The sequence below is a fragment of the Rhipicephalus microplus genome, chromosome 6 (genome assembly GCF_043290135.1).
Source record: "Rhipicephalus microplus isolate Deutch F79 chromosome 6, USDA_Rmic, whole genome shotgun sequence".
In the NCBI taxonomy this organism is placed as follows: domain Eukaryota; kingdom Metazoa; phylum Arthropoda; class Arachnida; order Ixodida; family Ixodidae; genus Rhipicephalus; species Rhipicephalus microplus.
Window position 1 is genome coordinate 199909954 of NC_134705.1, and position 27815 is coordinate 199937768.

At 43.8% G+C, this 27815-nt stretch overlaps 2 protein-coding genes across 4 annotated transcripts in view; one reads left to right on the top strand and one right to left on the bottom strand.

Moving 5' to 3' along the window:
• Positions 1–8585: 8585 nt before the first annotated feature.
• On the top strand, positions 8586–11688 carry LOC119166895 (coiled-coil domain-containing protein 167). Its single transcript, XM_037418284.2, has 4 exons — positions 8586–8834; positions 8925–9019; positions 9298–9350; positions 11476–11688. The coding sequence occupies exons 1-4, from the start codon at positions 8799–8801 to the stop codon at positions 11592–11594; spliced, it is 303 nt and encodes a 100-aa protein (XP_037274181.2). The 5' UTR covers positions 8586–8798; the 3' UTR covers positions 11595–11688.
• Positions 11689–13835: 2147 nt separating this feature from the next.
• LOC119166896 (potassium channel subfamily K member 1) overlaps positions 13836–27815 on the bottom strand; it is a 177122-nt gene continuing 163142 nt past the window's right edge. For 2 of the 3 annotated variants that reach the window (XM_037418287.2, XM_037418285.2), the window contains exons 3-5: positions 27443–27654; positions 23256–23442; positions 18212–21818 (exon numbers count right to left, since the gene is read on the bottom strand). In XM_037418287.2, coding sequence (XP_037274184.1) covers positions 21568–21818; positions 23256–23442; positions 27443–27654 — 650 coding nt within the window. In that variant the 3' untranslated portion in view covers positions 18212–21567. Of the gene's footprint in view, positions 21819–23255; positions 23443–27442; positions 27655–27815 lie in introns of all 3 variants that reach the window. The other variant, XM_037418286.2, reaches the window with a different exon arrangement.

Consider the following 27815-nt stretch of genomic DNA (forward strand, 5'->3'; position numbering starts at 1 on the left):
ATGAAACGAGACCCTTACGTACTGATACCGCACGGCTAAGTTAACACGGCGGATTTTTTCATCCCGTGGCATCGAAGAACTCATGACGTCCGCAACACATGCGACTGGCATTACATGCAAGCCATATGTGCAAAATGAAGGTTCACGGGTTGGCCGCTCACGTACCTTTTTTTTTTTTTTTCAATGGCAATGCGTCGATATGTGCGCATGCGTGGTCAACTATATAGCTAATCCATGGCGCCATTACGTCACGGGATCGTTCGTGGCCGTCTTATCAGCGACATCTGCGCGCGGCGTACTCCGGATCAAGGAAATTGAAGAAAAAATGTACAAAAATATCAGGAGCACCTAAACTGCAAAACGGAAGTGGCCGTGAATTGCTTCCATGCGATCACCTTTGTGCGTGCTCCTTGCACTCTTGAATTGCGACTCAATTGCCGCCACGACTTCCAGTTACATACGACGAACGAGAGCAATCGATCGATATGTGGGGTTTAACGTCCCAAAACCTCCATATGATTATGAGAGACGCCGTAGTGGAGGGCTCCGGTAATTTCGACCACATGGGGTTCTTTAACGTGCACCCAAATCTGAGCACACGGGCCTACAGCATTTCCGCCTCCATCGGAAATGCAGCCGCCGCAGCCGGTATTCGATCCCGCGACCTGCGGGTCAGCAGCCGAGTACCTTATCCACTAGACCACCGTGGCGGGGCAACGATGAACGAGAGCAAATAATGATGCTAGTCATATTTGTAGTAATCGCCTTAACACTACTCACCCTCTTTTTTTTTCTTTCATCCACTGCTATAAGAAACCACGTTCCGTTTTTTTTTACCCGTAGCCGAGTTTTCACCATTGTGAAACACGGCTACGTCACTCTGCTAATGTCCCTAAAGTCGTGGGTTCGATTCCAGCCCTGACGGTCGCATTTAGATGAAGGTGACATGCCAGAGGCGCGTGTATACTGTGCGAGGCCATCGTGCACCATGGTTTTGGCCCGTGAAACCGAAAATGTATATCATATTTCAAATCGCGCGTGTCTCAAGGTTCGAAGAAAGACATTACAGCGGTATATAGATACAAAGAAAAGAAAGAGAGAAAAAAAGGAAGCGTTTCACAGCTAACAGGATACAGCTGTTCCAAACTGGTTGTAATTTGGTTACGACCATGACCTCTCTATCCAAAATGGCCGCGACATGACAATCCGGGCAAGAAGGTCAATAGCCTTGATAATAAGGAGGGGGCGCTGCAACTGAGGAGGGGGGCACAAAATCAGCCCCATATTGACACATATTAGGCAGAGGTGAACCTCTCCCTAAAACATCGCTTTTTATCCCTTGAAAAGTGCGTCAACTTAGTTTTCGATCAATAGGAGTTAAAAGTATGCCCCCCCTCCCCAATGGTGAACCTGCACGCCTATGCCCCCAACCATGCACGACGTTGAACAGGCCCGCATCCAGCCACCCCCCCCTCCCCCGTAATTCGGATGGTGTGTGGGATTGGGGGGGGGGGGGGCTGTTTTACTAAGAATAAATAATGAAAATAGGTGTCTCTTAGGGCATTTAACTAGTGCCCCTCCCCTCCGAATACACAATTTCTGGCTACGGGCCTTGTGTTGAACCTTCTACCTTCGACGTATAAAGGCCTCCGCGGTGCCATCAGTAGCGTAAATCCAGAAAAATCACAAGGGGGCACTCAAATGAAACCATGGCGGCCATTTTGTTTTCAACAAGGGCTTTATTTTCATTTACATGTCAATTAAAATATGTTCAAAATAAAACTAAAAAGTGAGCATGAAGTCATATCTTGAGTAACTGCACTGTTATATATACTCAGTATTCTTTGCGCCGGTTGAGTGGCTTTTGCGGTTTCTATAGTCTCACCCTGCTGGGGGGTATTGAACCACGTGCAGCTTTCTCGGTCATTTATTGAACACAGGTATGCGCTGAAAAACGACTAGCATTTAAAAAATTCAATGCGCTATACCTAATTGTCCAGTAACTGAAATATATGATGTATCAAAGCTAAATCTCAAGGGGGGGGGGGGACTTGCAAGTGGTGCCCCCCCCCGCCTGAACCCAAAGGGAGTCCGGAACCGCAACCCCCCCCCCCCCATGATTTACGCCAATGGGCGGCATAGTGACTATGGTTTTCGGCTACTCACCCGAAACACACGAGTTCGATCGCGGCCGCCGTGGTCGGATTTCGACGAAGGCTAAGTGCTAAACGCCTGTTTACTCTGCAATTTCAGCGTGCAGTAAAGAATCAGACAACGCGCTCCACTACGGCGTCTTTCCTGTAGCTTGAATAGCTTTGGGAAGCTCATCTCCATAGGCAAATTAACCAGCTACCGATCTATATTATCTCGTATGTCGAACATTCCAGGCATATACGGCATGCAGACCTCGAACTGCGAATTTGGTAACTCAAATGACGCGCTAAGAGAGCACGGACATTGTGGTGGCGCGCCGATCAGTTGGTGTTGATGGCGACGGCGCGCCAACGTCTCGGTGTCGCAGTGCCTTTCTTGCTCATCTTGCTGATATGCATTGAGAACTTTCCTTCCTCCGTGACTGAGAAGAAGCCGTAGCAAAGCAAGGAGATTATACTTAAACTTCTGGAGTGGCGGTCCCGCATATCCGCTCATGTATCAAAGTGAAGCTGAGGCGGCCATATTGCTCAGAACAGAAGGAGGCGGCACTTGTCTTGTAGCGCCGTAATCATGGAAGAAGGAAAAAACAACAGTTTCTTCCTCCATGGCCGTAAAGCTCTGGACGCTTGCGGCCGTGCGCTTCGTTTGGATACAAAGGCACCTGTTTGTTATTCTTATGAGGCGAGGGAACGTGGGAGCGACTTTATTGCACATCTGCTTTAATTTTTCTTTGATACTTGGCATTTTAAGCGTGTTGGCAGCATATCCCCGGAGTGAATGGCAGCATATTGGCAACATATTGGCAGCATATCCCCGGAGTGAATGATGGAGAGTGGGGCGAAGCATTCGTCCGTCCATTCGTTCTTGCTTCCGTCCATCCATGCGTCCGTCTGTGTGAGCATCCATGCGTCCATCCGCCCGTCCGTGCGTCCGTCCCTGCGTTCGTCCATGCATCCGCCCCTGCGTCCGTTCATGCGTCCATCCATGCATCTGTCTGTGTGTCCGTTCGTCCATCTATTCAACACTCCAAGTACCACCATCTCGCATCTTTTCATCAGATATTCCCCATATAGAAGCACCGCCATCCAGCGGACATTCCAGGGACTAAACGAGAGGTGGCACACGCACACTTTCTTACGGCTTGCGCTTCATGTGTACTTCCCACTTTCAACCACCTCGAGTTCATAGTATATACTACTTCACTGCATCCAAGGCACTGCGGCCCAACGCTCGCTAAACCTTTCTAAAACCAAGGAGGTTACGCCCAGCGAGTATGACGTAGCAAACATTTTCAGTCAGATAGTGCTCAATGTACATGCCAATGGCTGCTAATGAAAAATGAGAGGCGGAGAATCCGGCTTTCACTTTCTTACGGCTTGCGCTTCGTATCTACTTCCCATTTTTAACCACCTCGGGTTCATTCATGGTATATACAAGTTCATTGTATTCATGGCACTGCAGCTCAACGCTCGCTAAACCATTCTAAAGCTAAAAAGGTTACGCCCAGCGAGTATAACCCTTTCTTGTCAGATCGTGCTCAATGTACATGCCAATGGCTGCTAATAGGGGTCGCAGCGTGAGCATTAGCTAAAAGCCGAATGCTCCTGTCTCTTATTCCCCATTAGCAGCCATTGGCATGTATATTGAGCATTATTTTTATTGTTCAACAACGTACAGAAGAAATCTCTCACCAGCACCACCTTGGAGGTCAAAATGTTATACTTGCTACATACTACAACGGCTATGAGGGACGAACAGGTGTTGTTATAAAGAGTTTCGCCCTTAAAACGCCAGGCCTGCATGGAACGCGCAGCTACTACTAAGTGGTTCTAAGAGAGAAAGGAAGAGAAAATTAAGTGAGCCCCGTAACTGTCTGCTTCAGCGAGCGACACCTCAACAGTAGCTCACAAGGGATGGGGGTGAGGAGGGATTAAGAGGGTAGGAGTAAAGGTGTAGAAAAGAGAAAGAGGCGTGAGGTGGTAAGCCAGAGAGCGACGACAAATCGGGGGGATAGGAGAGATAGGAAATATTGAAACACGGTCACAGGAGTCCGAGGATGAGAGATTCGCTCGCAGTATTTCAAGCTGGATGGTCGTGCCCTCGCGATCTCCGATGCCAGCGAAGCTCCCGCCGACTGGTTCGCCCTCCGCGGTCTCCTGACGCCGTGCAGCTCTCGCATTGTGGTGCCCCGCCCTTGGACTGCTTCGACCGGATCCCCACTTTCCTATCTCCTTCTAATTTCCGTCGCTTGCATCTCTATTTCTTCATCTATTTCTTTCTATTCTTTTTATTCCTCCTTCCCCCCACCCCTATAAGGCACTGCGCCGTGTCGCCTATAGGCAGACAGAAATCAGGTGCCTTCTTCCTTTTCCTTACGAACCACTAACCAACCAACCAACCACTTGCGACAGCTCTTGTCGGCGTCAGTAGATGGCGTAGAGCAAGTCCAGTCGGTCAGAGCTACACTGTCGTCGAAGGTCGTCAGCGTCAGGATATGACGTAGGGCGAGCCCAGTCGGCCAGAGCCAACGTTTCTAGACTAGGTAAGTTGCAAAACTCCCCGCGTCAGACTTCTCGTCACACGGCGCCGGGATAGCTTCCGGTTTAATGGCACTGGCGGCGCAACAAGCTTCCGCTAGGAGACGAAAACGCGTAGTCGTCGTAGCAAGACGCCGTGGCGGCCGTTCTGAACTTTGCCAACAATATATTATTGAGATTTGTTGTACTGCCGCAGAAACCTAATACTGCGCAATATTTAGCGGTGTAAGGCAAATACAATATAATTATGGTTCTCTGAACTGCCCACAATAAACAATGCTTGATATATATATATATATATATATATATATATATATATATATATATATATATATATATATATATATATATATATATATATATATATAGCATAACATGCGAGTTTGTCGGTTAATTGCTAGTTGGTGTACGTTCGCAATGGATTTTTAGACGCGAAAACCCAATTACAATGTCTTGCATCCTCTTTTGTGGCTGTGTTTTTCGTGCTTAAAAATAAATTACAACTATGTGGCGCAATCTCGTGGCTTTTGTCTGGATATGTAGTCAGCTTTTTTTTTCAAGTCAGTCACATTCTTTAGCAACTTAGACAGTCTAAAAGCTACGCTTGCGGCCATTTTCTTGAGCATGTCTTCCCTCTGCTTCTTCTGGAGTTCCTCTAATGAAACCTGTTAACACAGCTGCAGCCAAAGCTTCGAGCAGAGACCGCACTTTGGGGTATCGGTGAGCACTTTATAGTCATTACTCACGAGTCTGCCTGCTGACGCACTGGGACGACTTGAACACACTTTCAGCTTTCCTATGTCCTCCAGAAGTTCGGCCAATCGGAAGATGGTATCTGCCTTGCCGGGTGACTTGGCCAAGCGATGGTGACGGCTGCTAATGGTGACTGTCATGTCTTCTGTGACTACGATGCATTTCTCCAGAAATGGCGCTCTTTATTTTTTTTTTTGAGCCCTAGAAACACCGCAAGACGTCTTGTCTCGCCATTCTCAACAGCTTTCCGTCAGCATGCAAACAAACGTTTCCTATGTATTGAAACGAAATGACGCCGCTAGTTGACGGCATGTCGGGACTTATTTCACTGTCTTCGAGCTCAGTGCTCAGAGATAGTCTATTCTTTTTCGCCGATGATATTCTGAAAAATACCCCACTCCTATAAGGCAGCTTTCGCTTATTTATCGAGGGCCCCGCGACAAAGGTAAGCGGGCAAATTCGGAAATATTCGTGGAACGCATCCTTGATGATTTGTGGGGTGTAACGTCCCAAAACCACCATATGATTATGAGAGACGCCGTAGCAGAGGGCTCCGCAAATTTCGACCACCTGGGGTTCTTTAACGTGCACCCAAATCTGAGCACACGGGCCTACAACATTTCCGCCTCCATCGGAAATGCAACCGCCGCAGCCGGGATTCCATCCCGCGACCTGCGGGTCAGCAGCCGAGTACCTTAGCCACAATACCACCGCGGCGGGGTGGAACGCATCCTTCGACGAGGTCCCACTTTCCTCTTGCTATTTGTACCTTCTTACCATATGACATGCGTGAAAGTCTTCAGGATGTCCTTCTCATGAAAGTGCATATCACACACACGTGAGTTGCTGGGCAGTTTCTTATCCGCACGAGGAATAGCGTGGTCCCATACCTCTCGTTGCTCAGGTGCACGTGGGCACAAAAGAAATGTCGTGGTGTCTCTCATTTCCTGTAGCTACTCTACAGCCGAGAACGCAACTTATGGGCATGATGGAAACACGCAGCACATACAAAGCAGAACAGGGCACGCTGAAGCACAAAACTGTTCACGCAGAAAGAAGCCTCCACAGATATCGACGTACTGCAACATGCACAGGCGATGGAGGTTACGGGAGTGACACGAGCGAGCATGCAGTGAGTGAATCCGGATGCGACAGCAGCGCCACATTTGTCGCTGGCAGCGGCAGCGCAACATCGCTCAGTTGCTAGTTCAAGAAACGTTGGCCAGAGCTACGCTGACGTCGGAGATCGCGAGGGCACAACCGGTCGGCACGGTAACCAGCAAGCGAGTCCCCGAACGCGCAGCACAGTCACAGCGAAAGCTATAGAATAGTGGCCTTTCAGAGCCTTTTCTAAACAATCTTTGAGATGCTAAAAGGACACTGCTGGATGCCCACAGCGCCATAAATAATCGTAAATTTTGTGTAGTAGGCCAGCATTCACTATGCTACCCTTCGTCAGTTTTTGGAAAAGTGTACGTGGTCTGCGCTATACCCACTTGTTCGAAGTGTTGTGCATTTTTTTTTTTTCATGCAGTGGCTGATGACGATGAAGAAATATGCGTGAAGTAGTGATGTGCCACAGTTAATAGGTAATCAAGAACAAGTTTTCTAATGGGTGTGTGCCTTGGACGGCCAAGTCGTTACGCAATTCGCATTGTGTGACTGTTCCTTTGGTGTTATAGAACGCTCTATTATTCATAATAACGCGATTCATTTCCCGACATCAAGACTGCCTAAAACCAGTCTAGAGACGAGTTTCAAGCACTGGCGCGGCTCAGTGGTAGTGTCCTAGCTGGGCCGGCACGCAGCGGACCCGGGTCAGAAAACTACTGTGTCATTGGCGTGCTATTATTATTATTATTATTATTATTATTATTAATATTATTATTATTATTAGTTCATAGGACTAGCGTGGCTCAGTGGTAGAGTGTTAGGCAGACAAGCAGGAGACCCGGGTTAGCATCCCATTGTGTCGTTGATATTTTTAATTTGCCTGTTTTTTTTTCGTTTGATACTGGTTACGAGCGGCGGCGGATTTTGCCAATCCTTCATCTGATAATAGGTATTCTGCTCAATTATCTGGTGAATGAAATTCCGAGAAGCCTTAACATATTTTAAAACGCCCCATTGGTACTGCTACGATGCCTTACCCTTATTTTTCAGCAGTTGATTGTACCTAGTTGGTGGGTAATTCAGTTTTTGTTTTTTCTCTCGCCTGTATGTCTTTTTTGTGGGTGAAGTTTGGGGGTGGCGGGATTTTGACAGCTCCATGAATGAGAGACGTTTTAGGCGAAATTGCATTTCACTGACTTTTCAGAGGAGCTCGTTTCCTTTTTCTCCTACCTAATTAAAGAGATGTATATCGCAGCATCAGAAATTTTGGCATTTGGAGCGTAGTGCTCATGCAAATATAATAAACTCGAAATCCCAGAGTTGCAGTGCCGCTGCTACATTAACTACCTTTAAAAAAACGAAGCGCTCGCTTGTATTAGGCACACTCACGTACTGGCTTTTGTAAGTGCGCATGGAAACGATGCAAAAACGGTAGCGCTGATGTTACAAACTTGCGTCTCGTTATCTACCCTGCCTTATCGAAGCAGCCTGCATCAGCACGTTGTACTGACCATGAGTCGTCATTCTTTTTCGGTGCTTCTCGCGTCAGAGCGCACTCTCTACGTGTGCCGCGCAATAGGACGTCTTTGGAATCCTAAAACGTACAAATAGTTATTCAAAGTGTCTTTGTGCACCCGGATGCAAAAAAGAAATATATGTACTCGCGAACGCAGTTGTAGTTGCGAAAACATGGGAGGAAAAGTGAGCGAGTAAAGCATGCCTACATAAACATCGAAAGCTGTGCCCAGTGTCCACGCCACACGATTCGCGCAACCAAATGCAAACCCACGAGCCCATCATCGTCATCTCAAAAAGTCATCACAGACGTGTTCAGAACCGCCTTGTTCAAATAGAGGCACCACACGCGACATTACTAGCACAAAAACAACACGAAAGACACATCCGCTACAATGCGTACCTGTAAACGTTGCACCCATCCGCTTTCTGCCCTGAGCAATATGGCGGCGCGTCGGCTTCAGTCACGGAGCCCCCTCCGCTACTCTAGTAGTTTCAGTATAACCCTTTGTAGCAGATAACAGTGCAGGCGTTCTGTGACGGTGCGTGTTAACGTTGCCGTGGCGTAACAGTAGGTGTTCTCTGGCAGTGGCAGCCGCAGCTCTAAAGTGTCTCGTTGTGTTCGGGTCCACACCATTTTAGGGCTCTGGGCTTGCGCACCCACTTTGAGTGCTCTGAGCAGCTGATGTTCAGTTGTGTAACTGCTAGATAAGCCAAGCGGCCAAAATGCCAGACAACTCTCGCATCTCTGTGCTTAAAGAGGTAACTTGTCAACGCGTTACGTGGTGGCGCGTGCTTTCGCACGCAGGTGACGCAGCACATCACATTCTCGTCCGCTATCTGTTTCCCCAGATTGACAGAAACGAAGCGTTGGTACAAGATTATCTTTATCAGTTGGATCAGATAGAGTCGAAACTGAGGCGTTCTGTGCTCTCGGACTCGGAGAGGTAGGTACGCGTTACACATCTAACTTATGATTGTATTTTATCTTGCTTCGTTCTTCCTCCTTGTTGCTTCATGATCTCGGACCGAGATTTTGTTACGATGCCTTGCATTCATGACTGGTGGATACCATTTAAAACGTCCTTGACCATACAAAATCGCTGCTCTGAGGGCAGCAAAACATGTTCATGTTCCTTTGTTGAGAACCGCTATGTCGAATGCCAACTAGATATTTCGTGTGATCTGTTTTTTGTTTTTTTTTTATTCCTGCTATTATCCACAGAGAGAAGCTGGAAGATGAGGTCAAGTCGCTGAAATCTCAGCTAGACACATTAGGTACGCCTTGGTTAATATCCATTTTATTTATCTTAGTCGTTAGAGTTTTCATTAATCACGATATTGAGCCTATGTTATTATATTACTGCTGGCGTGTGCATTACTATTGCATGATCACCGTTAAAGCGAACTCGAAGTTCTGTGAAATATTTTTCAGACAAATAATGCATTAGTCTTGGTGTGCTCACCAGTTTTTGTCTACCTCCTTCCTGCTTTTATGAGAGACTGATGCATCTGAATTGACACTTGAAAACAAATTAAACAACTGTTCATATTTTTGTGTGTATGTGGGCATGAACTGTTTTTTAGGGAGGCTTGATAAATCACATGTAACTCTCATAAAAGAATCATTTTTTTTATTTCTCCCACACACACCTTTGTGCCAATCGGAAGGAAGTACTTGTATGTGAATGGATGAATAACATTGCTTGGCACCTAGTGAAGTGAGTTTTGCCACAATTAACTTGAAATTATAAGATGGGGTTTGTTGCATTTCAACGTCCACCTCCCATAAGGAATGGAGTTTAAAGAAATTAGGGCATTGGTATGTTTTTTTGCAATTGTCGGTAACTTCGATATTTGTAACAGAAGCAGTCGGTATGATCTGCCCGGTTGATGTTTTGGTACTTAGTGATGTTGATGTGTTACAAGTGTATCTGCATTGTTACCACCAGCCAAATGTTTCTCTCCGACACCAAAACACTGCAACTGGCTGCTGTAAAACAGTCTCTAAACAATTAAACGTTGCAACGATTGTGCAACCTAATGCATCAACGTGCAGCAGGCCTTCAGGTTTACAGAGAGTGTGGCATGTTGCCGAATTTTTTCTTTATAGTCTGCACTGTCATACGTACAGACTGATTGCTACAAGGTGACCGCAAATTTGCTGTGTCATGATCTCGGTTTGTTGCTTGCTTGTTTGGGAAGCCCACAAGAACATAGCCCTGAGACTCGTGCTTGTTCCACAGATTTGTCTGCTGCGAAGCTGATACTTTTGCAGGTTATTGAATTGAAACTTAAACTGAGACGACGCAAGGTCTTGTCCATGCATTGTTTTTTGGGGAAATGCAATGGGAATAGCTGTCATATCTCTTGAAGATTCATTGTCTGAGAAAGTATGGTAGCTTAGTCCCCATGATCAGCACAGGGGGTGCAAAAAGCTTGAGTGACGCCACCATAAGGTGTATCATGTACGGTCTGGTTTTTCATAAGCAGCTTTATAGCATCATATTGAAATGTGTATTAAGTGCATAAATTGTGCTTTGAGAATGCATATATATACATCTATTCAGTCCATCGCACATCCAGCCGCACAAACTATTCAAAAAGCAGTATACCCTTTGCCAGCACTAACTGTCGCCCATCTTCGCTCCTATTTCATGACATCCGCACGGGACTGTAACTGTTTGACTGCATCTATTGCACCACTCTAACCCTCGTCAATTCAAGATTGCCCTCGAGTTGCCTTTCTTGTGTAATTAATACCCATCCCTCATGTAATACCCCAGCTGGGGCCTTTGAAGTATTCAAAAAGCCTCTTAATCATATATATATATATATTGAAAAGGAACACGACAAACGTAATAAACACAGTATTTTTACTATCGTTTCGATAGAAGCGCATGCCTTAATAATAGTAAATTATATATATATATACTTACTCACTTACTCATAAACCCTGGCGAAGATTGGTCCACCGGTCAAAACCGTTTCAAATTAAATTAAACAACCGCCAAGTTGTGTGTGTGTGTGTGTGTGTGTGTGTGTGTGTATATATATATATATATATATATATATATATAGAGAGAGAGAGAGAGAGAGAGAGAGAGAGAGAGAGAGAGAGAGAGCAGATAGAAACAGGCAAATGCCAACAAATCTTCTATTCTGAACCTTTGTATGTGTGATCTCTTGTTGTGCAAGAAACACGTGCTCTAGTTTCTAGAACTTTAAAAATGTGCTATTGCTCATAGAGAATAGATTTGGCTAATGGCAGGTGAATTGTCCTTGTTACTGCCTTCCTTTCATGCTTCTTGTTTTCGAGCTACAAAGTCATATCTCTGAAATATGTTAGAATGAGAAACCATGATGCTAATCACTTTTATTCTTTGTTTTTCTATTTTTGTAGAGCAAGAGCTCACTGGCCTGCGGAAAGAAAATCGTAAAAGCATGGCAATAGCTGCTTGCTTGTTCATACTGTTTCTATTGATTTATTATTTTCTAATTATAAAAACAATAACTGGATAATGCATCAAGTGCAACATGCCAATCATTCTAATTGACCAAGTTTTATATCCGATCTCTGTTTCCGAGAATAAAATGACCTATTTTTTACTACTAACCTGTTTCTTGTGCTTGCAGAACTCACACTGAATTCCAATGTGCTGCTCGTATGCCATTGCATGAAATAACCAAGTGAATGCTAGAGACATTTAAGCTAAGAAAAGCATAGAGTGCACTAATTGTTGTCTTTGCTTGTAATGTAGTAACTATGAGAAAAATTGATATCAATTTAAGTGCAGGAAGAATCACCCTTTTGGTCTGTAAAATCGAAAACTCCAACCTACAGATACAAAGGTTGTGTGTTCAGCTCTGCTATAAAACTCTCAAAGCTGACCAAAACAATTGAAACATGGTATTTTTGCATAGATTACAGGCTTACCTTTTTGAGAGAAGTGCATGAACAATCTGTCAATCAAATTTGACAAAACCTGAAAGAATATTAAGTAATTACTAATTTCTAAAGGAGCAAGACTTACCTCTTTTGAAAAAGATGCACCCCAAAACAATTTAATTTAGATTTTTGTGTATGTTCAAGAACACCAGATGATCTAAATTTTAAGGGTACTTTATGATACGATGTCCCTCATAATCATATCCTGCTTTTGGGACATGAAACCCTAACAATTATTACTGTTAAAGAACTTGTTAAAGATACATATTGGCTCCTTTTTGGAGAATCGTGCCTCCCAAGACATCTAGAAAACACTAATACAGAGGATTCACATGTACTTTTAAACAAAGTCACACATGTCGCAAGTCAGAACACATCAGAAAAGCTAATATGACTCTTTTGATCCTCAGAGCATAAGAAACGTTTTGCAGTTATGCAGTAATGTAAACAGAAGGTGTCTACTTGATGTATTTATCAAATAACGTCCTTTGAATTGGTGGTAAATAAATGGCATATAGTTGGTTTCATTTATGGGCTCTATTGTTTACTGTCTACCTGCTTTCGTATGCAATGTATGACTAGTTAAAAAATGTCACACCTTTACGCCATCCTGTATGCCCCTCTGCAGCATGTGTGTTAAGCCCCAGTTGATAGAATGCTTGGCTTCTGAGCATCAACTCGCAGGTTTGAATCTCACCGTTAGCAATGTTTCTTGTTTCCACGTTTATCTGTTTGAGCATGTTCTGAAGGTGGAGCACTCGTGCCCTGATGGATGTCGCCTTTAGTAAATCGCAAGTTCAAATCATTGGAGCCTTATACATACAGCTCAATACCACAGCCACTTGTTGAATCAAGAAAACAAAAAAGCAGGGCACTTTCCACTAGTGTCGCAAGGTCAAAATGAATATGAGAACTGGGTGGCCTTTATTGTTTCTCTTTATTTTCATTTTCCTTCCTCTCTGTGTCTTCATCTTTTATTTCTCCGTTTCCTTCTAGTGCTTTCTCGTTCTATTGCCTTCTTCTCTTTCTTTCTATTTCTACTACATCCAAATGTGCTTGTGGTAGTTTCCCCGAGAGTGCTTAAAAAAAATGCGCCCACCTTCCAGAAGGGAACTGTGAGGAAATGCATTTCTTGCGACGAGAGAGGGTGGCGTTGTCGTCAGACAGTTGGCTTCACAGACTTCTGCCATCACCTTGAAAAGCGCCCAGTTGGCAAGCGGTCGAGAGTGAGGAGCGAGCGGACGGGAGAGTGGGGCGCCAGCGTTCTTGGCTCGGCGTTGGTGTTCCACAGCGTTGTCTCGAGCACACATTTCCAGATGTTCTTGAGAAGGGCCTAGCCAGCCAACGGTCGAGAGTGAAGCGCATGCGGATGGGAGAGTGGGGCGCTGGGAGGAGAGAGAGTGAACTGCGAGAGGAGCGGGGAAGAACTATGCCTACTCTCCCCTAGACTCTCTCACACCACATGCTCCAAGTGCTAAGGGCGAGGATAAGGGCACGCACCTACAGCTGTTGCTAAGGGAGAGAGCGTGAGAGCAAAGAGATAACACCTGCCGGCGCGCAGTTGTCGTTGCGGACAACGCTGGATGGCTGACATAGCCCGACAAAAAAATGCATTCACATTAAAAAGACCCTGCCGCTCTTCCAGCTTTTGCTGCGACTGTCCTGCAGGTTCTGTGCAGGCCTGGCAGTTTTTTTCTGTTTTTGATATAGCCAACCTGTTGATGCAAGTGAAATTACATTCTTAACCAACCCATAAGGTAAAGATAAGATGTGTGTCTATGAGAATGGAAATCCACATGACATTAACACCCAAAAACATTTCCACCTTTATTCAGCTCTTTTTTTTCCACTCAGTCCCATAACAGTTACAAAGTCCTATATGGAAGCAAACAGGCTTGGCTTGCAAGCCGCCATTGCACACAACAAACAACCACATTGAATGCATATATGTACATATAGACACATTTATAGTCATGTATTTATGTATAATATGTATATAACATCTTTATATATATATATATATATATATATGTATATTTCAATATGAATTATCACATGTGAAGTGTCGTTGAATCTTGGACGCGGGACAGTTATGGTCGGGTGCATAAAAGCGCGGCCTAGCATTTGTTTGTTTCTCAAAGACAAAAAAAAAAAGAACAAGGTAGTTGCAGACGTGAAATGCGTGTTTGGCACACACTGGTGTTCGAACACATAGTGCGAGTACCTATTAGGGTAATGTTGAGTTTCGTTTAAAAGGATGATTGGAGCAACAAGCGGCGCACACAAAAAGAGCATTTGAAGGGACAACAGCATTGCACATGAACCTCAATGTAATAAAGTCCACCTGGCTCAAAACTGCCTAATCATATCAGAAAATTTGTTCATATAATAATCCTAATGACATTTTAATGGCATGACTGCGTTATTATGCTTCATTATAACCAATAATATGTTATGACCGATACTTCATTACATTGAGGTTGGAATGCTATCTCTTTTACTGTACACACCTTGAAGCAGGCAGACATAAGCGTACCTGGTCACCAGAGCTACATGCTTCCTTGAGCAAACAACAAACATCTGTACCGACCTTTTGTCACCAGCCATGCAGTTGGGCTGTTGAGAGTTTTTTACGATTCTTAAACGATACTCGCGACACTCGATAAGTGCTTTAAGGTGTGCACCGAAAATATTAGTATTACTAAAACCAAGGTGCACTCTCCTTCAGCGGGAGCTCGCATTTTTTTTTCAGTACAATCTTTGTCATAAAGGTAACAGAGATATGGCGCGTTCAGAGCAAAAAGATTGTTGAGATATTCTAGAGGTGAAAGCATTTGCCCTAGCCACTGCATGAATGCATCGTGGACATCACTATCACAATGTTACAGAATGATATGCTGGTTTCACAGCAAATGGCACGTGGGATAAATACATAACAAAGAGTGCTGCGGCTAACACTGATGAAGCTCAAGGGTAGCTTTGGTAAGAAAAGTTTGAATGTGGGGAACACGACGGTTTTATTCAGTGGAGCGGCTGAGTAAGCTATCACAACGAGTGCAGCTGAATCGAACGAGTGTCCTATTGAATTATTTTGAAACACTTTTTAAGCATTTGCAAATATACCTGTCCCACAACCATTCTGTTTGGGACAAACAGTGGCAATGTATTTTAAAAAGTGACCTTCAGTCACCGAGGGACACAGCGAAAAAACGGCAGTCTTTAACTGATGAAAAAAAAGTGTCTTCGTTTGGCTTCACTCTTGCATAAAAATTTTAACAGTGAGACATCACATTTAGGCTTTTTGATGCAGCAACCTACATTAAATAGTGCTGCTACATTTGTAAAATTGTGACTGACATTCGAGAGTTGTCCAATGCGGCAGCCACACTGCAAACGGTGAGTGGAAAAAAAGAGAGTTGCACGAATACCATTTGGAGCCTAAAGCATGGAGAAATAGGAGCTGTAGCTGTGGTACAAAACACTTTAAAGGTAAAGATCACGATTGAAGGCCCTTGATTGATTTAAAATCAGCTTGTCAATGAAGATTCTCTTACACAGCTCCAACCTTATAAATTTCACATCTTTTCCAAAGTCTTCAAATCAGGTGTTAGAATTTGTGGACTGACATTTTTTGAACTGATTAACAGATGAAGACAGCTTTACCACACAAGACATAACAAGAAGAAGCACACGAACAATGTCGGTGTGTTTCTTGTCTTGACCCGCATTGTAGCACTGTTTTCGTCTGATCATGAAACAGTGAGCTGAACAGAAATCCTTGCTAATATCAGAACCACCAGTTTGGTTTGAAGTTCAATTGTGACATATAAGTGCTTTACACAAATAATAGTGTTCATTCTTGGAAACATTTTGGCGCGCACACCGTAGACGGGAACGCGAAAGGCGAGAAGACGAACAGGCTCCTGTTTGTCTGTTTTTCTTCTCGCCTTTCGTATTTCCGTTTACTGTGTGCTCACCGAAAGGTTTCCAAAAATGTCCTCAAACTAACACGCCCAACTTTCCCTACTATTACAGGAGTGTTCATATTAGGGCTTACAAGCTATGTACATAAGAAGGATTCTTGATGTGCATGAGTGTTTAGTATTTTAGGTAATACAGGTATGTCAATATTTTTTGCTAGTGTTCCAACCATAATGTATGTGGGTGAGAATCGCAAGTAATTGATAACGAAGACTGTCCAAGTGGATGATAAGCCATGTCGATCACTTGAATTGACTTCAGTCTTTTGGTACTGTGACATTCCTACATTGAGGTTTCTCACCAAACAGAATAAACAACGGGCTGGGCAAACGTACAGTATGCATCAATATTGGGAGCAACAGTGTCAGGTTTACTCAAACTCTGGTGAACCAAAGTTTAAGTATAATTCAGAGCTTGCTTTCCTGTTGTTAATAGAATAGCTTTGTGAAAAAAATGCTATTTTATTAGGTTCTTTGCAACAGTTCAGAATGTGTTTGTATCGCTTCATTCTGAACCTTTGCCATAACGTAAAGCTCAATGCAAAACTACTCAGTGCTCTGGTCTGCTTAAACGTACATTGATGCGGTTCGGTGAAACAGAGTAACACCACCAAGGTAGCAAGTTATACGATACAGCAGATGGTTTGGAGGATAGGCAACCGTCAGATGAACATAGTGCACCAACATCAAGAAAACAAAAAACAGTTACACACGACACACAACCATTCAAACATGGGGTGATGGCAGATCTGTTTGCAGTGGCGACACACCAAGCACAAGGAGAGAGAGAAGATTGCTCCAACTCACACTGCGCAAACAATCACAGGCTGTATATCCTGAGCTATAAACACGTTTCACGTACACGGCACAAGCGATACCTCACTCATATAGCAGAAGTATAATCCACAAGAAAAGAATTGGCGTTTCCTTGTGTTTCGACGTGAACATGTCCAGCGCTGTGGTCGATCTGACTAAAATGCTTACGAGCTGTACTAAACAAGCAATGTTTGTGACTTATTTGAGGCAACTCGAGTAAGCGGCACTCAAAACATATCTGCTTAAGAGGAATTCACATTTAACTACTGCTGTGTCACTGGATGCACTGAAGAAAACAGACAATACATGTAGCCGTAACTTCTGCTATGATTTTTCTTCGCTTTAGCCAGGCTTTACTGCCGAGAAATTCTCTCACGTGATTCCTGTTGGTGAGTGTTGATGCCTGGCAAGGTAACAGGAAAGCTGCTACATAATGGGCAGGGGAAGCACGAGTAAATGAAAAATCTGCTTCACCTTAAAATTGAAGGGCAAGCACGCAGAATTTATTTAACGCCAGCTCTGACAACAGAACCGCAGCAGGCATCGAGTACGTGCATTGGTAAAATGTCAGAGCCCCGCCTTTGTCATGTCCTAAATATCTTGGTAGTTTTAAGGCATTTATATCATAGGCAACAGTTCCTCGGTTAGCTCTGAAAGTTTCCGGGCAAAGCTTTACTGCATTGTGAACCCTGCAAAACCATTTTAAATCCACATTAACCGGCAAATAGTACATCAAGCTTAACAGGTATACAACTGTCGTCGGTCTTAATGTTTATTTGGGTTTATTAAATGATAAAATATTGAATTCTTCATCAAGGTGACTTTCATATAAAACTGACTTGGCCTTTTCCCACTTTTGACAACTCACCCACAGTGCCTGCGTCATCAAGCACGAAATCACAGATTTCACTGCTTACATAGTGAGTGTGAGAGCTTTTTCTGTAAATCCAGACATAAATTGTGAAGTTCAGTTTACATTTGCTTTAACTTGCAGCATCACAACTTCATTCCTCAAACCAGCAATCAGTCATAGCGTTATTATGACAACGATATGCTCCATTGCACAGCATGTTTTCTGAAGTGCTATTGTGCTTTAGAAAATGCAGTAGTGCGGTGTTGCCAAATATTCTCTGCTTGGGCTTCATTTCCAGGCAAACCAACTAGCTGCTCTTAGAAGGCATTCCATGTTTGCAGCTTCAAATGTGTGAACCATCAATGTCCTAGTCTTCCTTAACTGTCCCTTAACACAGTTGTTGCTGAATACATTTTAAGCATTCCACTCACAGCATTTATTTTGTACATATCTATTTCATTGCTATAAATCAGATTTATCTCATAGAAAACCGTCCTCAACTTGGCAAGTCCTTTCATGCAGCGAGACTGACACCATGACGATCACACGCCTGTCCTCTTTATTCTTCCCTCCGTGTAAAACTGGAAAAAAAAAGGAACAAAACAAAAAGTGTGTTTAAATGCCTGCGTGTGCTGTTGGGGCTTCGCTTGTTTGCAGGACCAATCTCCACTCATATGCAATTTTCAAAAAATCACACGTATACGGAAAACACAAAATAAAAATGCTACGGAGTTCAGGCTCTTCTTTAAATAAGTAATTTTGTTAATGCAGCCAGTTTAATCTCAATGATGAGATTCCAGGTAATACTTTAGGGATAATACATTATCAGAGCGCAGCTCTTAGGCAATCATTCTTGCGTTGAGTGGCGTCAGTGTGACCGATAGAACAAACGAGGACAAATTAGAGTGAACGTGGAGTGCAGTAGAATATGAAAGACGGCACGTGCCAGGAGGAAGGAATGACAGTGATGCAGTAAGGGGGGGGGGGGGGGGCTGGTAGGGGCAATCTTTCCTCCCCTCTTATGTCTCTGTCTGTACCCTCTCTCACTTGAGTGCTTGTAGCCAACCTCCTATTGCTAATTAGGACGAATGAGTGAAACCACCTCGAGCACACATCAACAGTATTTATGCTACGAAGGGATTTTTCTGCTACTAAAAACAAAACGTGGTGACCACATCCCCCTCTCTGTTGTTGCTTTAGATGACCACCCCCTTCCCCCTCTCCCTAAAATGAGTGGCTGGATCCGCCTCCTGCAGTGATGAGATCAGGTTCTGCAGCAGCCACCTGCGGCGCCAATGTAGTGCGCATCATCGTGCGTCAGCTCTTGTCGATCGAACGTGCCCGCGCACTGCCTTTCGTGGTCTCCTGCTTAGCGAGCGATTTCACTATGCTCTTTCAAGGCTGTTAATGTGAAATGGGATGCACAAAGTTGTCTGTCTCACTCACTTTACTCGTGGCATTCCCTTCTTAATGTAAGCCATGATGTTAAGGCAAAGAACACCACCAAATGTAACATGGGCGCAGAGCTGGGGTATTGATGCCAATATAGCTGCTGCCCAAGCGGCGACAAGAGACGTCATCTTCTTCTCATCCGAGCAAGCTTTCTCGTGCTCTTTCGCCGCAACATTACCATCACCATCAGCCCACTACAGGACAAAGGACTCTCCCATGTTTTGCCGGTCGACTCGATCCTGTGCTTGTTGCTGCTGCCACTTTATACCTGCAAACTTCCTCATCTCATCGGCCCACCTAACTCGTTCTGTCTCCTTTTCACCCACTTATCTTCTCTTGGAATCCAGTTTGTGATCCTTAATAACCAGCGGTTATTTTGCCGTTGCGCTACATGCTCTGCCCATGCCCATGCAGGGGCGGATCCAGCCACACACTTATCGTAAAATCAAAACACCTAACAGCTGTACTCAGAATTTGCATTAGGCAGTATCATAATCATCAGGTTTCTGACAGCAATCTTCCTGTTAGAAGCAATGTCTTTTGAAAGAATTAAATGTGATGTTCTTTGACCTTCTGCAAGCTCTGCAGTAGTAATTTCATTTGATTATTACATTAAGACCTGCTTAACTCAAGCAATTCTTTACTATGTCGACGTGCATTGTTTCAACAATGGAGAAATGACATTAATGTATGCCCAATTGATTTGATATATAAATTTTTGGTCATAGCGGCTGTAGGATCCTTATCAAAACTAAGACATTATTGGCAGCTTGAGCTGCCTAGTAGGTCTACATACCATATCGTGGTGCGGCCTACCTCAAACTGTGGGAAATGGTGTTCTAATCAACAGTTGAATGTCTCTACCACTGGCTGCCAAACTTAAACAAGGTAAAACACTAGCATTACGGCCAAAAGGTCCTACTTGGTGCTGCTATGCTTGCTGTGATCAAGGTCGCATTGATAGAATCTTTTTGGACAAATTGCCAATTTTATTTTTGCCGTATTTTGCGTAAAGATTGTGTAATTGGTGGAGTACATTACTTGCTATAGTGCTTATATGCGTAGTGAATGCATCACCTCAGATAATGTCTCTTGACGAGTGAACTGAGTGGCAAGAGCAGTGCTAAACTGATTGTACTATAAGGATAAAAATACCAGCAACAATGAGAATGAGTAGTTGTTCTAGCTTCGTGGCAAAAGATGGGATCGCCATCTTTCCACTTATAAAATTTTAGGATCTAGTTTTGCAGAGCCGCTGAAGATGCACAGTTCCAAGTAATCCTGGACAATAATAAGCATTTAATGCATTTGAACATACTAGCTGTTCAATGAATCTATTAAAAAATTCATATACAAATGATCAGTTCAACTGAAAATAAATGAGTTCAATTATGTGACCTGAGTTATGTACATCTGAGTGTCCTACCAAAGCAATGTTTGTTACTGCTTGTCAAAGGATCAACAAACATGCTGAAGCATTTCGGTTGTTGCAGAAAAACTCGTAACACCCTTAATAAAGAGCTTCAAATTCACATTGCAAAAATGTGCTAGCTAAACCACAATGGAGATGGCAATATTGTTTCTGATGTTCATCAGACATCTTTTTCCAAGAGCATCTACACGGGCTCAACATTGGCAACAGTTGTTAAAGAAACCTAATCCACATTGCAACCAAGAGTTGAAGCCCTCTGTTTACATAGACTTGTCAGACCTTGCCAGAAGGGCCGAAATTTTCAGGCAGACCATTTTAGCTTCGAAATCATACAATGCTTCATGGTAGCACTGACAACTAGTATCGTGCTAACAGTAGTGCATACCTTAGTGCCCTCAAAGTTACAAGTCTTTGCAGTTTGACACTTACTCAACTTTTCGTCAAAATGAGATAGACTAGCAAGTTTGCGAAGCTTTGTTCTCAAGGCATCATTGGAACACAAAGGTAATGGGAAAGCTCAACATGACACAGCACCTGCTGACCCTTTTATGCTTGCACCACGCAATGTCCCTCATCTATCTCACACTGTCTCATCTCGAAGTTTGGGCAGTGATATAAATCAACAGCATTAGTGCATTGTGTACCTTAAATTTTTATGTCGAATATTATACTTGAATAGCTAAAATTTTTGGGACTATGTTTCCTTTTGAAATCCTGGCTCTAGACATTTCGTCAAGCATTAAAAAGTACCGCACCGGCAGAAGTGTTGCAGATGCATTGTGTTGCTTAAACAGTGATTCATCGGTCAATGCTGTGCTGAGGCAGCACTAGGACTGCACCTGAATATTCCTCAGCATTTAGCATGTAGATGCACAGAAATGCATGTAGATTTTTTGAGATATGCGCTCCTCTTCCTCACACCACAGATGCAGCTGTGGCTATGCCTGTAGTTTTCTCGTTTGTTTCTGCACGTGCCTATGAACTGCCCCTTGTTCCTATGAACATGTGGCCAGTCACGGCAGGTCCTCTGGTGAGGAGGAGGATGGTGGTGGCCGAGCCTTGATGTGGCGCACCTGTGGTGGTGGAGCCTCGTCGATCTGCTGCGTGTACTTGGGTCCGAGGCCATGGTGCAGCCGCACTTTCTCGGGGTCATTGGTCATCTCATCGCTCTTGAGCAGGAAGAAGACGCCCACGTTCAGCTGCGGAATGTCGTAGAGCACGTTGAGCAGGAGCATCATGGCTGTCAGGCCCACCAGCAGGTATCCTGCGAAGAGGACAGATGAGAGATATTGACACGCGGTCGTGACTGTGAAGAAGGCAGAAGTCAGTGTGCAAAAAACTGAACTCATCATTGGGTGAGCTTGAGTCGAAAGAATGAAAAGCAATGCACGCTGTACACAGATGGCGGCAATAAAAGTCGTCGGCTGTCAGTACTGTGATTTGGAGCGACATGCACCGACTCTTAGACATGCATCACAATTCATTACAGCATTATCACTGACTCTCGCAAAACATTTGAAACGTGCTCAAACTATGCATCAAGCATGAAATGTTTGTCAAAGAGTTGGCGTCATTCGAAAATAATCATGCAAGCTAAAGCATCACCCGTGCTGAGTAATAAAGTGCTTCGCAAGAAAGTGAGAAAGGCTGTCCCCGTGAATTGAAGCAAGCAAGTAAGCGCATAAATATATTCTGTCATTGTAACAGTGGCTAGAAGTCATCACAGGTGACATGCATAAGAAGGAAAGGCTTCAGGGCTATACAGAACATTAACTTCTTACTCTTTACCACCGTGATAGAGCGTGGCACTCTAGATTGAATAATTGACCAAATGAAGACATTATTGATAGTTACAAATGAACTGTCACGTAGGGTTCGAGGGGAAAGGGGGCTGAGCTAACCACACTTCAATGCATTGCACTACGTTCAAATTTTTTATACTTGCATTGGAAAAAAACAAATTATGCTGTCCTTTGGAAGCTGGCCTAACTTTAGCTGTTATGCCATGGCCCATCGCCAACAATGTTCAACCTGTTCAATGTTCAAAGTCTATACTTTTGTTTGACCCCACCAATGTTAATGTTGTAAAGTATGGGGCCTAAGGCAAAACTTAGAAAACACTTATATTGCAGATGGGAAAGTCTGCTCTCAGAATAATAATTCTCCTCTGTTAATTATCTTAGTAGCATTCTGCTTAAGGACCTTGTTATTCCTTCTTAGTTAGTTATTTGTTTAACTCAGTTATTTGTTTAGTATACAATATACAATACAGAAAGTTCCTATATCCAACACTGCAATTATTTTCCCATCTGTTAGAACGAGTCAGTGAGTAACTTCAACTTAAATTTGCATTATTGTAACAATGTCTACAGTAAATGATAATTAGAATTCTCTGATGCTATGACGTAGAACACTCTGTACAAGAAAAGAAAACCAAAAAGAAACTCTGAGCTTGCTATCAAACGCTTTTTTCTTCCCGAGTCAAATGTAATACCTGTTCGTTCATTTAGCTTTGTGCCAGAAAGAGTGTGTACATGCACGGTCATAGGAATCGTGAGAATTGTTGCTTATAGTCATTTTTAAAGCCGCAATAAGTGCATTTGCTCGGAGCATACGCAAGGTTGAGGCAATTACATGTGAACCAAACACGAAATAGCACAATAAGGAGAGTTTGCCACCAACCATTCCGGCCAGCACTCACCTACTACAGCCACTTTGTAAAGAGGCCTGTAAGGCTGCTCGTAGCTGTCTCCGGGTGTGAAATCACCGAGGCCAATGGTTGTGAGGGATATGAAACAGTAGTAGAGCGAGTCCACGTAGTCCCATTCTGGCTCCAGAGATGAGAAGATGGCCGCAGGCACCAGGAAGAAAAAGACCACCACCAACAGCTATAAGAGAGGAAACCAGCGCATTGCCACACGAATGCAGTTCAAATGCAGATATAATAATTGGATGCAATTAAGGAAACATTCTTCCTGCTGATTGACATGCAACAAAAGTATATCTGACTGTAGTGTACACTAAATACAGTTAAGTTAATGTATCAGAGGCAAGGGCAGCTGCAAGATTTTTTTTTTACGGTGGGACGGGGGGAGGGGGGGGGGGCATGACAAGTGAGTTTCTTCTGGGAGGCAGGGAACACATTAGAATCAATCAGAATCAGTTTTACTGTAATTAGTACATAGTGATGATATGCAGTGCACTTTGTCTGTAGCTTTTGAGGTGGCAAAGAGGGGGCAGGCGAAAATTCTGAGGGTGCTCGAGCCCCTCCCACACCCAGTGCCGGTGCAGCTCCAGTTCAAAGGCGGTAGAATCATCAATTTACTACTTCATTGCATCTAAATTTCGTTACATTGAAATTTGCCTTTTACAGCAGAGCTGTGGGACGAGTGGTCTCTAATGCGTGTTTGCCACCTGTATGTCTCCTAATTTTTAGTAGGTCAGTGTGATGACTAGCTGGATTTGCCAAATTTTTGTGGCAGATTTCTACAGGAGAGGGCAAGCCCATCCAGTTATAACTGATTTGATTGATATGTGGAGTTTAACCTCGCAAAACCACCATATGATTATGAGAGATGCCGTGGTGGAGGGCTCCTGAAATTTCGACCACCTGAGCACACGGGCCTACAGCACTCTTGCCTCCATCGAAAATGCAGTCGCGGCAGCCGGGATTCAATCCCGCGACCTGCGCATCGGCAGCCGAGTACCTTAGGCAACAGACCACTGCGGCGGGCAATCTCCAGCCAGGGGGGGTTGCCCTTGCTACTATCAAGGGGTGGGAAAGAGACAGGTGGTAGCTAGGGTTAGAGCCCAGAAAAGCCAGGACCAACTAGACACAGTATAGTAAGCTTGAACAATTATGATCGTCAACCAGCTATCCCACCAACATTCTTTGAGGCGGACCCTTCGCGTCAGCCAATATATCGCGAAGATAACGAGAGAGCCATTTCGTTGGGCTTACCCCCATCGACTCCACGGGCAACTAATGCTCCTTACTTAATTGAAATGCGATGATAACATTTACATGAAGTCGGGAGCTGACGCACTGCACACGCTGGACAGAATACAGTACTATGGCAGGTAATAAATAGTAGAGTAGTGCGCGTGCCACTGTTATCGTGCCGCTGTAGTGTACTAGACTATGTATTCACATGATTGTAAGTAAAGTTGAACTTAGGTCGACTCCACTAAGATTGTATGGTTAAGAAAGAACACAGAACGCATTTTATAAATAAAAATTTATTTACGATGTTGTTGGAAAAAAAATAAACTCGAATTTTAATGTGTAAAGGTGCCTTCACGGCAGTGCTTAAAAGAAATGCGGCAAAACTAACTTCGGGGGCAACACGCGCGGATCATTCTTGGAAAGAAAAATTTCGCACATCGTTCCTGAAGGCGGAGCCTGTACAAAACAAAATGCGGTGTATGCTACAAGAAGAGCCTGAACGCAGACATATTGTCGTAACCACGCCACCGCGTGCCCGATTTCTCGTCTGTCGCTAAGATCCGATAGCGAGTCGACCTCCCATGCGGAGCAATGCGCACGTTGTGTATTGTATATTTTTATTTATTTATTTAAATACCTTAAGAGCCCAGAGGGCATTACATAAGGGGGGATACATACAAGAGGTTACTATAGCATCAGTAAAACAACATGTCAGGGAGTAATACTAGTAATCAAACTGACCGATAGCCCAAACAACATTACTAATAACACAATAAGCAAAAAACACAGTAAGCAGCTCACCATAACAGGAAACATATTTCAAGAAATAGCAATAAACATTCTCTAAGCATGCGTTACACATTAAATGTCAATGGTGGTTACAAATTATTGTCAACTTCTAAGTAAGTTAGTACTGCAGACTGGAAAAGGGAGGGTTCTGTAATAGCGACGATGTTTGAGGGCAGCGCGTTCCACTCGTTAATGGATAACAGCAGAGGTGAAAATTGGTATTTCTTAGTGCGTGAATATATCGGATTGACCTTATGTGCATGACCAACGCGATCAGAAACGTAGGGAGCCGGGTGAATGAATGATCGGGAAAATGACGAGTCACTAAGATATAATCTATGGAAAAAACATAGGCGGGACAACTTTCTGCGCGTGGCAAGCAATGGAAGGTTCAGAGAACGCTTAAGACATGTTACGCTTTGGTGGCGAGAATGGCAGGAGGTGATAAACCGAGCTGCTTTATTTTGTACTGATTCTAGCATATCAGATAACATTGCCGTGTGTGGATGCCAGATGGTTGACGCATACTCTAGTGAAGGCCTGATCAGAGCTTGATATGCGTGAAGTTTAGTTACACTAGCGTGAAGCTATATATTACACTGTAATGTGACGAATCAGCCGCACGCTTTTCTCCGTGCCGTTCCGCAGGCGACGAACTTGAACGCCGAGTGATGCCTTTGCCCGCGAAGGCGCTTCTGGAAAACGCGCTGCTCCGCTTTGGTGGCCGCTCTCCTTTGCGCGGCGAGAAAAAAAAAAAATGCGTACGCAAAAAAACGAGTCGACGCTGTCCACGGTCACCAGAAGTAGTTTCAATTTATTACCTCGGACTCCCCAGCGGTGGCAGTGAAACTTAGTTAAACCGAAATTGTGGATAGACTCGCTTCGTTACATTGAGGTTGAAAGTACGCGGTGTTATGAAATAAAAACAAAAAAAAAAAGATACGAATGCTTCGTGCTTCGTTATATCCAGAAGTTCATTATATGAGAGAATATATATATATATATATATATATATATATATATATATATATATATATATATATATATATATATATATATAACTGAACAGCACGTGATAAGAACCGTATGTGGACGTACACAGACAGTTGGTTTCGTTCTCAGTGTTGACAGTGGTTCTTCCTCTTTTTTACTTTCTTTCTTTTCATCTTTTTCTTTTTCGTCTTTTTTCTCCCCCCTTTTTGTTTTTTTTTTCTTTTTTAGTTTCCTCTCACTCTCGCAAACATGTTTCATGGCGAGAGGGACGCGGCAGCAACGAAGTTTGGAAGTTCATGTCAGTATTACTCATCCCCTGATGAAGGGAGGACCCCTCCCGAAACTGTTGGGAAAAAATATATTTATCCTTGTTCACAACGCTCCCGTTGTGCCATATCCCATATTATATATATATATATATATATATATATATATATATATATATATATATATATATATATATATATATATATATATATATTTAGCGGTATAGGGCTTATGTTAGATGCGACTTCGTTGTGATGAAATTGGGACCACCTGGAGTTCTTTGACAGGCAATTACATCACGGGTCTCAAGTGATTTCGCCTCCATCGAAATTGTGGTTCGCCGCGCCAAGGATTCGACCCCGTGACCTTCGGGTCAGTAGTCGCACACCATGACCACCGTGGCGGTTGGCCGGCTACGCCAATGGTTTTCAGGTGTGATCGCTACCACCCGATAAATATGCAATTTGAACGGGTCGCTGAGTTCGGTTTATAAAGAAATGTATATGTGGCATGACTCACCGTGCAATCATTAACTAGGCAATCATTTATGTTTTAATAACAATCATAATTACGGTAAAATACACTATATCATATTCAAAGAAAAGCGGCGCACAAAAAAGACGGAGACAAAGAAGAGAACCACACACAGCGCTGCGGTTCTCTTCTTTGTCTCCGTCTTTTTTGTGCGCCGCTTTTCTTTGAATATGAATACACACCAACTCGCCCAACTTTCTATTCTGTTACACTATATCATTTGCGATCGCCTCGAGTTTGGTCTCCAGAACTCCGTCATCAAATTATGTCAGTTTCACGCATTTATATTAAGAATATCACACCACGCTTGTCGCTACTAAAGTGTAAAGTGCATGCGGTGAGCAGAGAAGCGTTCGTACACCGACAATGAAGAGGTGGAGGACGCGGATGTTGAATGCCTGGTAGAGGTGGCCGAGGCGCGAGTTGAGGAACTGCAGTATGTAGGTGACGGGGATCAGGAGTCGCTCGACGAACGCCGACAGCAGGATCAGGGTCAGCGGGATGCCGATCAGCCCGTACACGATGCAGAAGATCTTGCCACCCGTCGACAGCGGGGTGATGTTGCCGTAGCCTGCGCCATGTAAACGTACTCTGGTTTATTCATACACTCTGCAGCCCGTGAGGGCTATGGCAGGAGTGGGTGTACAGTGAGCGTGATATTGTGGTGAACTCTAAGTGTGCCACGGCACACCAGGTGGCGCTGCCAGCACGTCGCGGATAAAGCCTCTGAAT

Excerpts from the sequence above, each read along its gene's own strand:
- LOC119166895 (XM_037418284.2), top strand. The coding sequence starts at position 8,799 with ATGCCAGACAACTCTCGCATCTCTGTGCTTAAAGAG. Across the intron at positions 9,020-9,297 it reads GTGCTCTCGGACTCGGAGAG|AGAGAAGCTGGAAGATGAGG; the intron begins GTAGGTACGCGT and ends TATTATCCACAG. Across the intron at positions 9,351-11,475 it reads ATCTCAGCTAGACACATTAG|AGCAAGAGCTCACTGGCCTG; the intron begins GTACGCCTTGGT and ends CTATTTTTGTAG.